At 44.2% G+C, this 13,521-nt stretch overlaps 1 protein-coding gene across 9 annotated transcripts in view; it reads right to left on the bottom strand.

Annotated features, from left to right (window-relative positions):
- The window catches only part of LOC147615247 (gamma-glutamyl hydrolase 1-like), a 125,375-nt gene that overhangs the window by 51,685 nt on the left and 60,169 nt on the right, over nucleotides 1-13,521 (bottom strand). For 4 of the 9 annotated variants that reach the window (XM_086779308.1, XM_086779305.1, XM_086779314.1 and 1 more), the window contains 6 exons: nucleotides 3,561-3,653; nucleotides 3,049-3,081; nucleotides 2,886-2,975; nucleotides 2,657-2,751; nucleotides 2,409-2,469; nucleotides 2,203-2,292 (listed from right to left, as the gene is read on the bottom strand). In XM_086779308.1, the coding sequence (XP_086635434.1) occupies nucleotides 2,203-2,292; nucleotides 2,409-2,469; nucleotides 2,657-2,751; nucleotides 2,886-2,975; nucleotides 3,049-3,081; nucleotides 3,561-3,653 (462 nt within the window). The remainder of the gene's footprint in view (nucleotides 1-2,202; nucleotides 2,293-2,408; nucleotides 2,470-2,656; nucleotides 2,752-2,885; nucleotides 2,976-3,048; nucleotides 3,082-3,560; nucleotides 3,654-13,521) is intronic. The other 5 variants (XM_086779310.1, XM_086779313.1, XM_086779307.1 and 2 more) reach the window with 3 other exon arrangements.

The raw sequence follows: 13,521 nt of genomic DNA, 5'->3' as shown, positions 1-13,521 counted from the left end.
GCTATACAAGCCCTTGTACTGGCTGTACCAGCCCTTGTACTTGCTGTACTTGCTGTACGAGCCATTGTACCTGCTGTACCAGCCATTGTTCTGGCTGTACCAGCCACTGTACAGCTGAACCTGTTGTACCAGCTCTATTGCATGAAGACCCGTGGTTTTTGGGGAAGAATCAGTACCCACACGGAGGTATATGGATTATATTGTTGGCTTGGCATTTCTACAGCCTGTGTTCCGGCTTGGTAGCCTCGTGTTGGGCTGTGTTATGGCATTTGTATATGGATAATCCGATATCTCCCGTGGGAGAGTAAGGCCCTCAAAGCTTGTACATGATATTATTCTCCTTGGGTAATAAAATACTCCAAGGGGGGGTCGGCCCATTCGGGCCTCTATGCGGTGTCACATGTGCAAGCTCCATTTTCAACATTTGTGGATGCTTTGTCCAGCTTTTAAATGTTTTAATATGCATTGATGGTATCAACAAGTATGTCAAAGGCCCTAGTCCCCCGAGCACCGCCGCGAGTTTCACCTTCAGTACAGTTTGGACTCCCCTTTTCTCCGGCTCTCTCACGAGGATACCAACCGGGTTATCCAGTTAGATCTTCTCAGCCTCTACACCCATTGCACATGGATCACACCTTCGGAGCTCCCCACGAAGATGCACTTCTAGAGAGATCACTTCCTCACACTCACTAAGGATGGATTCATCTAGCAACTGGGCTACTTGAGTGTTCACATGTCCCATGCCATGCGGATTGCGATTGGCCAGATACGGGTTTCATCCCACCGCCTCATAGTGGAGACAGGTAGAGCTGAGCGCATCTTCAGAGCCGGGAAGCTCATACGGAGACCCAGAGAGGAGAGGATCTGCCGACTATGTCACACAGAGGTTGAGACGGAGAAGCATTACATGAGATCCGCGGGAGGTTTCACTATCCATTTCGTGAGGGATTTGGTCCACTCTCCAGGATCATTAACATCCAGGACTAGCGTTGCCTAGGCCTCTTCCTGCTTGAGCTCCGCAGACACAGGGACACCTTCTTGAGATAGCTTCGGCCCCAGCTACCCCGCCCCCTCCCTCGCCAACCAACCATCACCAGTTTCTTCCGGACCCAAGAGGTGGAGGACCCTGATATAGTGGATCTTGTGGACCCTCCACGAGCTGCTCCGGACCTACCTCGCCCGAGAGGAGTTACCTCGGACCGAGCCTCCGCACTCCAGCGTGCCCGACGCCCCCGGCCCCCCCGTTGGCCACGATCACCTCATCAGCTCCAACTCCAGGATATGCTCCACCGCCATCGAGCTACCTTTCCACGTGACATAGCTGAGGGAGACCTCTCGGCCATACTCATTAGCCCCATGCTTGATAATTTGGAGAGTGGTATACCATCTACTCGGAGCTGATGCTGCTCTCATGTTTCTTTGTTCTTGGCATTTCCATGATGAGTTTCAATGGACAGTTTTGTATCACCCAAGTGAGATAGCTATGTTTATGTTTTCTTTCTGTGTTATTTTCCATTCCATAATGAGATATGCCATGGACATTATTGTATCACTTTGGACTCATAGGCCCATTGGGTCTTTAGTAGACGCTTAATCTCTCTCTCTCTCTCTCTCTCTCTCTCTCTCTCTCTCTCTCTCTTTTATACACACATCTGCGAATGTGCGCGTGCCTGCGTGTGTATAGTTTACCCGTCGTTTTGAAATGCAATATGCATTTGTATGTGTGTGTGAATTCAAATAGATGCATCGGGGTCCATCAATTGGGAGAGACGGTTGAGGACAGATAGAGACTACTATGGCTCCTCTATGAAATTCGCAGCTCACATGAAGAGTTTGTAAGCACGTACCCCACACATCCATATTGACCAAACAGGAGCAAAATAGAGTGACCTTTGGCTTAGGACATGAGCTCAATCTGGCATGCTCTCATCCAAAATAAGTCAATACTTAGACCAATTGCTCACGCTGACAGAGAAAGGATTTATTGCGATTTATTGACACTTTTGAGATTCACTTATCAGGATGGCAGAATCGTGTTTCATCACACAGGTTGCATGTAGAGGTAAAGATATACATGAGTAGGGTGCACTATTTGTTGTGAAGTAAATCATCCTATTTTTTTCATCCTAACATTCACTGGAAAATCTACATTTCAATTGCATGAAGACAATGCATAATCGAAACCGCATCTTTCATCAATACCTTGTTTTTCTTATCTGGACTGGTTGTTAGCACTCGAAAAAAGCTTGAAAGCAGCCCATTTGCAGTAAATTTTTGTGGGGAAATACCAAACTGGAAAGAAAAAACATTTTAATAACTAAAAGAAAGAATTATAATTGAATATGATTGATTTACACATGAAGAAGAGGTTTCCAACAAATAGCGTAAGCTTGGTAACGCAGGCTTACTTGATGGTTCTCCATTGCAAGGCACTCTGTGCCAAGCTTTTCAATAATTCTCGAGGGAAACCTGCACACAATAATATAATAAGTACATATTTTGTGACTCTAGTGCGAGCATCTATCTCCGAAGTGAATTTGGAGGTTTATACATTACTCTGAATTGTGCCAAGCTAAACTTTGCATCTCAATGTAAACTATGACAAGCAATACACATCAAAGAAATTCACACAAAACAAACTGCATAGAGTCCTTGCCATTTGAACATGTTACGCTGTTTCGACCAGTCATTCTTGAAGTAGAGGGGTGCGGGCTGTGCCTTAGCAGAAAACCTTTCCAGTATATCATGGTCCTATAGATGATATCGTTATGGCATTCAGTTAAACATAATAAATAACTTTTGCACATATATAAACAACTCTGCGTATTCTTTTAGTTTTAGTACACATGTGCATCAGAAAAAAGAGTATATACAAGAATGCATGCCTGGCTAACAATAACGCACAAGAGTTCAAATCCTAAACACGTTCCAAATACTGGGAAGTGATCTCCTTTATCATTCTCCTCCAAAGCCATCTGTATATAGATACAAGAAATGAGAAATTAAAAAATGTATATAAACAACAATGTAGAGGGGTGAGACCTGTGCCTTGGTAGAAAACCTTTCCAGTATATCATGGTCCTGTACATACATGTACATATATACATCATACAGCATATCATGGTCCTGCACATACATGTACATATATACAACATACATGTATGTATACATGTACATATACACATACCTTGATGTATAAATAGCAAATCAAGCCAAAATCACACTAAGTGACTGCATTCATTACTCTTTTCTAAAGTAAATCACACACTATGCACAAGCGCGCACACAGATACACATACATGTAGAGAGATAGATAGATGCACTTTACATTTCACAATCATCAAATACAAATAAACTTTGAAGCTAAAACCATACAATTATGGAAATAAATCCACAACTAATTATAACTCCACATTGGAATTTTAACAGACACAATGTCTAGATATGATATTTCCCTGAAGTATTCTGACAACAGTTAAGCGATACCTCACATATAAGTCCACTATAAATAGTCCATAAATGACACAAAATCCTAGAAAATGAAGAATTCTGAATCAAACCTTGAAGAGCTTTTCTGCTGTTTGATAGAACGGACCATCTTGCAGGCTTGCACTGCCTCCTGGAAATAAGATTCCATTAATTGCTGCAAATTTCTGGCAGAATGAAACCACATCAATTCGAATGTGCATGTCCCCAACCCTCCCAAAAGAAAACTGCATTCAAGCAGACATGCATACACAAGTATAGCAACAAATATCATGATAAAACGGACAATGTAGGTATCCCACCCGCATATATACCAAAGGAGACTTAAAATTATTTCCCAAACTTAACAAAAACCTAAATGTGCTCTTGATTCCATAAAAGTCTACTCACAAAGCTTTAAACCATCAACTCCATCATGCATAGCATAGATTACATGCTATGACATCCCCACTCACATCATCAGCACCCAACAGTAGGTGTAGGTTCATACATAAAAGAAATGTCACCTTAGTAGACAGCTCTATATAGATAGACCATAAAACTCAGTTTCTATCATGAATGTGTATGCTGTATGATGTATGTATATATGAAGACACAGAGCCTGAATGCATATAGACCAGTTTCTATCATGAATGTATAGACCATAGTAATGCAAGCACCCACACCTTCCTACAAACAGATAGCTCCCCACCACTCAGGAGACGAAAATCCGGACATCTCCAAAAATGAAGGGCAGACTCGGTCATGATGAAGACAAGCACTACAGAGCCTGCATGCACAACACACACACACACACACAATAGCTAGTTGAGCGAATTGCAACTGTAACAAGCAACAGGTACGATCGTGTAACACACAGCAAGGCCTTCTTTATACCTTTATGTTTGAGTGAGTTTAGCAATCCACTTTATGTCTTGAACAAGGAGATAGAGATGTAGAGATAGAAGCTGGAGAGTCGGCACTAGATGGGGTCCCAGCTACCCACTTAAGGGCTCCCTCTTGCAAGAGGCAAGCAAGAGTATTTGCTTTTATTACTTTGGAGAACTTCTTTACAATAACTTCTTTACAATGCAGACTTTACCAAGAACCATGGGAAGGCCAAACAGAAGGACGAAGAAGATCAAACGTCAGCTGAACCATCATGCAGTCTGAAGGCACTTTAGAAGCGACTTCGGGAGCCAATATGTACATCCAGATCTGCTGAGGGAATGCAGGACCAATGGCTGAATGCTGAAGATGATTTCTGGCTGCCTTGCAAGTTCGATTGTAGCACGCTGAGGGTGATCTGCTGAAGATATTTCTGGCTGCCTTGGAAGTTGGATTGTAGCATGCTGAGGGTGATCTGCTGAAGACATTCATGCACAAGTCCTGGGACTTAGGCACACATGGTAACTTCTGGTAACTGCTTTGTTCAGTGCTGAATTATGCAAGAGTGAGATGCTGAAATGAATGGGACTGAAGCAGCTTATATGCGCACACCTACAATAAGTCGGCTATCTGTAGGTTGTCAGCCTGTTGACCTAAGCCCACAACAAGCTGAAGATAATGTTTTATGCAGGTGCTTTCATACACGCGGCTGTAAGCCTATTCTGCTGGCCAACTGGCCTCTTCCATGCTGGCCGACTGGGCCTAAAGCCCATGGCTGGCCCTTTGTGGCTCGACAACCCATATGGGAGCCCACCTAAGGCTGGCCTTAAGGCTAAACCTAAGCCCTTAATGCCTATGATGCCTAATACTTCTACATGCTTGCTATAGACTACTACCCTAGGATGACGTACATGCGACTGTTCTCCGAGTGGTTTTAGTAACACATACCGACGTAGCTCCTGTGCCTGACATGACCCTAGACTAGGGTTCACAATGGGGTCACAGCATACGACAAAATAAATCCCTACAGGGTCCTGCTGATGAACAAGTGTGCACGGGTGCATGTGACAACAACACTTTGAATAGAAAGAAACAATATAAACCGGCTGGCTACAGCTTGGACAAAGACTACATAAGATGTCCCCTCATACGTCTCAAAATAAGTAAAGCAAAGGTGAAATTCATTTTAAGCACTCTTATAAACACATTCTGCACGTGCACGTGCGCATGGGCATGCGCACATAGGGAACACTTGTGTCTATGTGCTAGGGTTTTCTAGAGATAGAAAGGAGGGTGCAGCGGCATCACACATACAACACACACGAGTCCTAAACTACTACGCTATGTTATGTACAAGAAAGAAGTAATACAACTGAAATTCAAGTACAAGATGTGTCTACCAACACTGAGGAAGCATATGAATAAGAAAGACCATTTGGCTACCCACGTATATATGTGCACCAATGCTCTTGGTCGGCCAATAGTATTGTTGTCAACCACCTGTAGCAATCAGTGAGGACAGGTCCCTGTCTGTGACTCTACCTGGCAGCTGCTATCTGATGTCTGGATGTGCCTTGCATACTCGTAGGTGTGACACATTCTCCCCCACTTGCATTGCATGTCCTCAACTGCTCAATGTCCATACAAAGTGCCCTTCCATAAAAGGAAAACATCCAAGCAAAGCTCAACAAAGATACCCAAGATCCCGGACACTGTGAGACCACTTTGTCTCATGTGCACACCTTAATCCGGTGCCACGTAGACATGATTATTCCTTATAGCCTCCTTAAGGGTAAAGTTAGAGGTCTTATATGGGAAGTTTGGAGCCAATTTGGTGGCCTTATAGGTGCCTTAGACATGCACCAATGGTTGGGACATATTATGGGCACAATACACATTTTATGACATTTTTTATGAATTTTAATGGCCTAAAAAGTGAAAACCAACCTAATATCACTTTCCTATATAAAGGCAGGTCATGGGTCATTCATAATCATTCAAAGACAAAGATTACACCGCACGGCTAGGCCGCAGCATCCAGATGCCTGAGGTTTAGGGCAGTCTGGCCACAACAGTACAATGGCAGTCACAAGGCCTCTCATAGCGGTTTCTCTCAAATTTTTGGAAGAGGCTCTGGGTCAGTTTTCGGCCTCAAAAGATTACCCTCTTTCTTTGGATGTTGGCACACAGGAGTTTGGCGATTGGCACGTGGTTGGCCATCGACGGTTGACCAACAGTTTGTCCGAGGTGTGGCCACCCTCAGGAGTCTCAGCGACATTGTCTTTGGATTGCTCGAAGGCTCAACAGGTTTGACACTCAATTCTCTGCATCTTCACGATGGACAGGACCTCGACCCATATCATCTCATGGGACATTGCCGCTTGGGCCACGGAGGCTGAGGTTGTCATGGCTTATGAGGAGGAAGGTAGAGGGCTAGCCCTTCAGGTCTCTCACCTTCACATTTCGGCAGTAGCCCTTGTACTAATCATTGGACTCTAGGTTCATGCCAAAGATGGCAACATTGCAACCTAGCACATCTGGAGAGCTCGATGCAGTGAAGCCTCGAAGGCACTCACACTCTACCTGCGGAGTCCATCAGGAGCATTTGGCTCGATATCATTCATACCCTCCGCGGTCAATGGGAAAAGATGCAGGGTGGCTCTGACCGCATGCGGGAGCGGCGGGAAGCTTTCTTGGGGCTCTGGCGGCATGGCCCTTTTCTCACAAATAGATGCCACTTGGCATTACAGACCACCTGTGTGATTATTCCCTCCCTCCCCCTGTATAAGATAGCCTTCTCTTCATAAAGCGGCCACCCGAAGGGCAAGTGGATCTTTCTCCACCTTTTGATTCTTTGATCCCCGCCTCATACATGGAGGCGAGTGCGTATATAGCCCTTCGTGGTTATATTTAGCCCTTCGAGGGTAGTTTTTTGTTAACTAATAGGATCTTTTTCCCATTTTAAAAAAAAGACAGAGATTGTAGAGCCAAGACCAAGGACATGCAATCTAGAAGTTTGAATCAACCAAATACATCTCCAAATCAACGTTTTCCATTAACGCACAGAGGAAGACAGTTCAAGCATAGTATTCATAGTCTAGATCTACATTGGATCTATGACAATCGTTGTAATTACTCATTCAATCAGTAATATATAGTAGGAGTAGGTTAGGTAAAGAGTCTCTCTCTCTCTCCTCCTCTCTACTTCTCTATGTCATGAGAATGTGATTAGCGTTAATATATATACCTAGATGAATCCAGGAACATGCCCAAATTCACCTTTTAGGAACGTGCATGTTATATACTCATGGTAGTCAGCCCACAAGACTATATAACTATCAACTCCATTATGCATAGTATGGACTAGATACTACGACATCCCCACTAACGTCATCAGTGCCCAATAGTGGGTGTAGAACTCTGTATCAAGATATGCTCTCACACACGCACTCCACACACACACACATAAGAGCATATATTCACACAGCCCTTGGTACTGAGTTTCTGTCAAACCTCCGGAGATGCAAGGCAGACTCAGTCATAATGAAGCCTAGCACTAAGGGAAGTAGCAAATAGAAAGAATTAGTATAGCAAATAAGTAGTTGATAGGGCAAATGCACCGCTAAAGATAGAAAGAATAAGCACAATATCAACTGGCCGCAACTCGGACGAAAACTTCACAATGCGAAATCTGCATGTCCGCTAATACGACTGAATTATATACCTAGATGAATCCAGGAACATGCCCAAACTCACCTTTTAGGTACGTGTATGTACTCATGGTAGTCAACCCACAAGAACGCTTGCATTAATCATCATTAGCGTTAATCTTTATTGCTTACATTAATCATAGATTATGCTCATACTATCGGCAGTTCATTAGACTTGTTACATGGATTGCCTCACCTGTGCATGAGCTGACTAAGAAGAAGGTTATTTTTAAATGGACAATCATAGAAAGTGATGCATTCATAAGTGGTCCGGTGTTGGCGATTCCACACTTACAAAAGCCTTACAGTGTGGAGCTTTATGCATGTGGAAATTGCATAGGGGCTGTCCTAAATCAAGAGGGGCATGTGGATTTTGAGAGCCAACGATTACATGATGCCGAGCTTTCTCTAGGCATTTGTGAGAAAGAGCTCCTAGTTGTAATTCATGCCTTGACAATATGGAAACATTACCCTCTCGGGGCTGATTTCAGAGTCAAGACCGACCACCAAAGCTTCCAGTATTTTCTCGTGATCTAGATGTCACAAGTTAGGAGCAGCAGGACACTAGCATTCCCAAGGCCTCCCTCCTCAGTTTTTCCCAGATTTCTGGAAGAGGCTGTGGGATAGCCTTGATGGGGAGAAAACCTGAAATTAGGGTTTAGAGATCATTCATGGGAGACATACACAGAGAAGCAAGGGAGAGAGAGAGAGAGAGAGTTGTGGGGATAAGTCAACTCATGAAAAGCATGAGAGTGTGACTCCCCTATCACACATGTATATTGCACTAGTACACATAGTGCACTTAGTACATTAAAAGTACTAAGTGTACTATGTACTATAACTTATGGGCTTGTACACACTATAAGGGTGGGCATAACGCCTTTACCCCAACAACCTCCCACTTAAAGGCAAAGTGCCCTTAAGTAAAGGAAAAGAAAAATCAGCATGTACATGATAATATACAAGGCCATATCAAGGCTGAAACTGGCCTCATCCAATGCCCATCAAGTGTCTGCAATGAGCAAACCGCTCCGGAGGCAAACTCTTCGTCAACAGATCAGCCGGGTTGTCATCCGTATGAATCTTAACAAGCTGAATTTGCTTGTTCTCTATCACCTCTCTGATGAAGTGATACTTCACATCCACATGCTTCGTCTTTGCATGAAAGACAGGGTTCTTTGCCAACTGGATGGCACTCTGACTGTCACAATGCAACAATGGAATATCCCCTGTATAACCCAAATCAACCACTAACCGAGATAGCCATAATGCCTCCTTGCAAGCCTCTGTGGCTGCAATATACTCGGCCTCTGTAGTAGATAAGGCTGTGCACTTCTGCATCCTGGATATCCATGACACAGCACCTCCTGTGAATGTAAAGACATAACCGGTAGTAGACTTCCGGTTATCTGGATGACCGGCATAATCCGAATCCGTGTAACCATGCACTAATGCATCCTGTTTGCCAAAGCAAATGCACAAATCCTGTGTGCCCTTCAGGTATCTCATGACACCTTTCACTGCTTCCCAATGCTTCTTGCCAGGGTTGGCCATGTATCTAGAAACCACTCCCACTGCAAATGCAATGTCCGGCCTAGTAGCAACCATGGCATACATGAGACTGCCACAAGCTGAAGCATACGGAATCTTGGCCATATCAGCCCTGTCTCTATCTGACTGTGGGCTGTCCATAGCACTGAGTTTCACATATGGAGGCAAAGGAGTACTAGCTTTCTTCCCCCCGTCCATATTGAACCTCTGCAAGACTTTGCCAATGTATTCTTTCTGAGACAAATACAACACATGCTGATTTCTGTCCCGAAGTATCCGCATACCCAAGATGTGATTAGCATCACCCAAATCCTTCATATCAAAGGTTTCATGCAGCCTCTTCTTCAAAGCATCCATCTCTTTACGAGATTTCCCGGCAATCAACATATCATCAACATACAAAATGAGAATCAATAGACTGCCATCCAAAGCTTTCTTGGTGTACAAGCAGTGATCTATGTCACTTCTCCTGAATTTCTGTGATTTCATGAATGTATCAAATTTATGATACCATTCTCGTGGTGCCTGTTTTAGCCCATAAAGACTCTTTTTCAGCTTGCATACAAGCTTCTCCTTTCCACTCACTGCATAACCCTCTGGCTGCTGCATATATATCTCCTCATGGAGATCACCGTGAAGAAAAGCAGTCTTCACATCCATCTGAATTAAGTCCAGATCATCATGCGCAACCAAAGCCAACACAGCTCTAAGTGTGGTCATTTTGACCACTGGAGAGAAGATCTCATCAAAGTCCACACCATATTCCTGCTTGAAGCCCTTAGCCACTAATCTGGCTTTGTATCTTGGCTTTGCATCTGGTGCAACTTTGAGCCTGTATACCCACTTGCATGGCAAAACCTTCTTGCCTGCAGGCAAAGGCACCAACTTCCAAGTTCCATTTTTATGCAGAGAATCCATCTCTGACTTCATGGCACGCTCCCATAGAGCCTTGTCTGCCCTCTGTAAAGCCTCTTTATAACATGAGGGCTCCCCACAGTCAGTTAGCATCAAGTAGTCAACCCCTGGAACAAACCTGTCAGGGGCTCTGGAGGGTCTAGTGGACCTCCGTACCCAATGACCATCATTTGCAGGTTGCTGTCCAGCCTGCATATCACCCATTGGTGGCTCCTGTTCCATGCCATAAGGCTGAAAAATCATGCCCGGTATATCCTCCAACTGTGGTATATCCATAGGGATATCTTCTGCCATATCTGGCTGTCCATTTGGACCATTTTCAGCACCATTTAAGGGCTGGTTTTCCTGCTGTAATGGCTGATTTACAGCCCTTTGTTGTTGTCCATGATGTCCATCATCATCAAAGATGACTCTGCCAGGCTCCTGTTGCCTTGCAGGCTCCTTATACATGCATGTTTCATCAAAAATGACATCATTGCTGCGTATGATCTTTCTATTCATGGGATCCCAAAGTCTATACCCCATTTCACCTCTGTCACCATATCCTAGGAATATGCATTTGTGAGACTTGGGATCAAGTTTGGTGCGCATTTCCCTGCGTATGTGCACGTACGCAACGCAACCAAACACTCTCAAGTGCTTGTATGACGGAGGCTTTCCTGTCCATACTTCTTCTGGCACTTTCCCACCAAGCCTCGTGTTAGGTGACCTGTTTATAAGGTGTACGGCTGTCATAACAGCTTCAGCCCAAAAACCATGAGGTAATGCAGCATGTGACAACATAGAACGGACCTTCTCCTGAATGGTCCTGTTCATCCTCTCTGCTGTCCCGTTTTGTGGAGGATCATAAGGAGTAGAGAGCTCCCTCTTGATGCCTTTAGCATCACAAAAGTCCTGAAACTGTTTGGACATGTACTCTCCACCATTGTCGGAACGCAAAGCCTTCAGTGTTTTGCCAGTTTGATTCTCAACAAGAGCAACAAACTTCTGAAACACTGAGAATGTATCACTCTTCAAACGAAGAGGATAAACCCACACCTTGCGTGTGGCATCATCAATGAAAGACACAAAATATTTTGCCCCTCCCAAAGAAAGCTGAGGCATCTCACATACATCTGTATGCACAAGCTCTAACTGAGCATCTTTCTGTCCAAGAGCTTTCTTGTGGGGGCACTGTAGTTGCCTACCATATATACAATGCTCACAAAACTGAAAACTTGAAAACTTTAGAGAAGGCAAGTAACCCAAACGAGACAATTGCTCCATTCCCTTGACACTCATGTGTCCCAACCGGCTATGCCACATAGAGATTTCCGGCAGCTCGGTTGCATTTACATTTGCATGGTGACAAACACCTGCATGCATGAAATAAAGAGTGTCCACCTTAGAGCCTCTGGCAACAACCAGTGAGCCCTTACTAATCTTCCACTTTCCACTACCAAATGTGGTAACATAATCAGCATCATCAAGCTGTCCAGTAGAAAGCAGATTCTTCTTGATCTCAGGCACATGCCTGACATCATGGAGCATAAGCTGTGAGCCATCTGAAAATACAAGCCTCACATCACCTCTGCCAAGAATTTTGCATGCATGGTTATCACCCAAATAAACTACTCCTTCATTGCCAGCAGTGTACCTGACAAACAAGTCTCTGCAACCTGTGACATGAAAGGAGGCACCTGAATCAATGATCCATGAGTGCATACCATGACCACCTGTAAGAAGTGAATGGGCATCAAGTGAAGACGTAAAGAGGACCTCATCCTCACTGCCACCTGCATGTGACACATTGATTTCTTCGATCTTGACTCCACTTTTGCCCTTTGGCTTTACATCTTTGGCTTCATCCTTCTCTTTGTCTTTGCCTTTTCCCTTTTCTTTCTGATCATTTTTCCATTTGTAGCATTGCTTTTTAATGTGTCCCTTCTTGCCACAATAATGGCATTCCAAATCCTTTTTGGAGCGAGACTTGCTCCTTCCCCTTTCTTGGCTTTTCCCCCTTTGCTGGGATCTCCCACGTGCATTCATTGCATTGGACTTTCCAACAGAGTTGTTTTTCCTGTTCATCTCTTCTTGAAGAAGAGCACCCTCAACATCTGCATATGACAGCATAGCATGCGAATTGCTAGTGGCTGTCCTGAATGTGTCCCAACTCTCTGGCAAAGTGCATAACAAAAAAGTGGCTTTGAACTCATCGTCCATTGCCAACTTTTGATTTATAACCTGGCTGACAATACCATTAAACTCATTGAGATGGGCTGTCATAGAAGCCCCTTCCTTCATCTGAAGGCCTATGAGTTTCTTCAACCAATACACTTTGCTTGAGGCACTTTGTTGGGCATACAAGTCCTGCAATCTCTGCCACATTCCCCAAGCTGTCTTCTCTTCACGAATGCTGAAAAGTAATGAGTCTGACACAGACAACATGATAGTAGATCTTGCCAGCTCATCCATATCTTCCCACTCTTCAGCTGTAAGAGAAGCGGGCATCACACCCCTTTCTTTGATAGGTTTGTGCTGCTTTTTCTGAAGCAACACATTGTAGCACTGGGTTTGCCAAATGTCATAATTCTGCGAGCCTTCAAGCTTCTTGATGTGAAGCAATGAAGAGCTCTCACCTGTGGTTGCCATAGCAATATGCAACCTGTAAATGCCTGACTCCCTGCAGATGTGCAAACACTGCACTCAAGATGTGCAAACACTGCACCCAAAGCACACAAAGTGCTCACAAATGTTCTCCCAAGCTTTATCTCCCACTGCGGAAGCAAGAATGCAACTTTTCTCCCACTTTTTGTGATGAAAACACCAAAATCTGGTTGCTGCAGATTTTGGACAGCACCTTAAATGTGCTCTTTTGCCTCTCCAAAGTACTGTACAGCAGTACCAAGTGCTCACCAATGATGTACCAAACCTGTCCCGGCAAGTACAGCAGCTGAATTTGAACCTTTTGGTCACTCAAAACAGTGTACAGCCATGCTAAAACATGCACAAA

Source organism: Cibotium barometz, chromosome 40 (genome assembly GCF_041138505.1).
Source record: "Cibotium barometz isolate CiBa-2024 chromosome 40, ASM4113850v1, whole genome shotgun sequence".
Lineage (NCBI taxonomy): Eukaryota > Viridiplantae > Streptophyta > Polypodiopsida > Cyatheales > Cibotiaceae > Cibotium > Cibotium barometz.
This window is presented reverse-complemented; position numbering and strand designations above follow the sequence as displayed.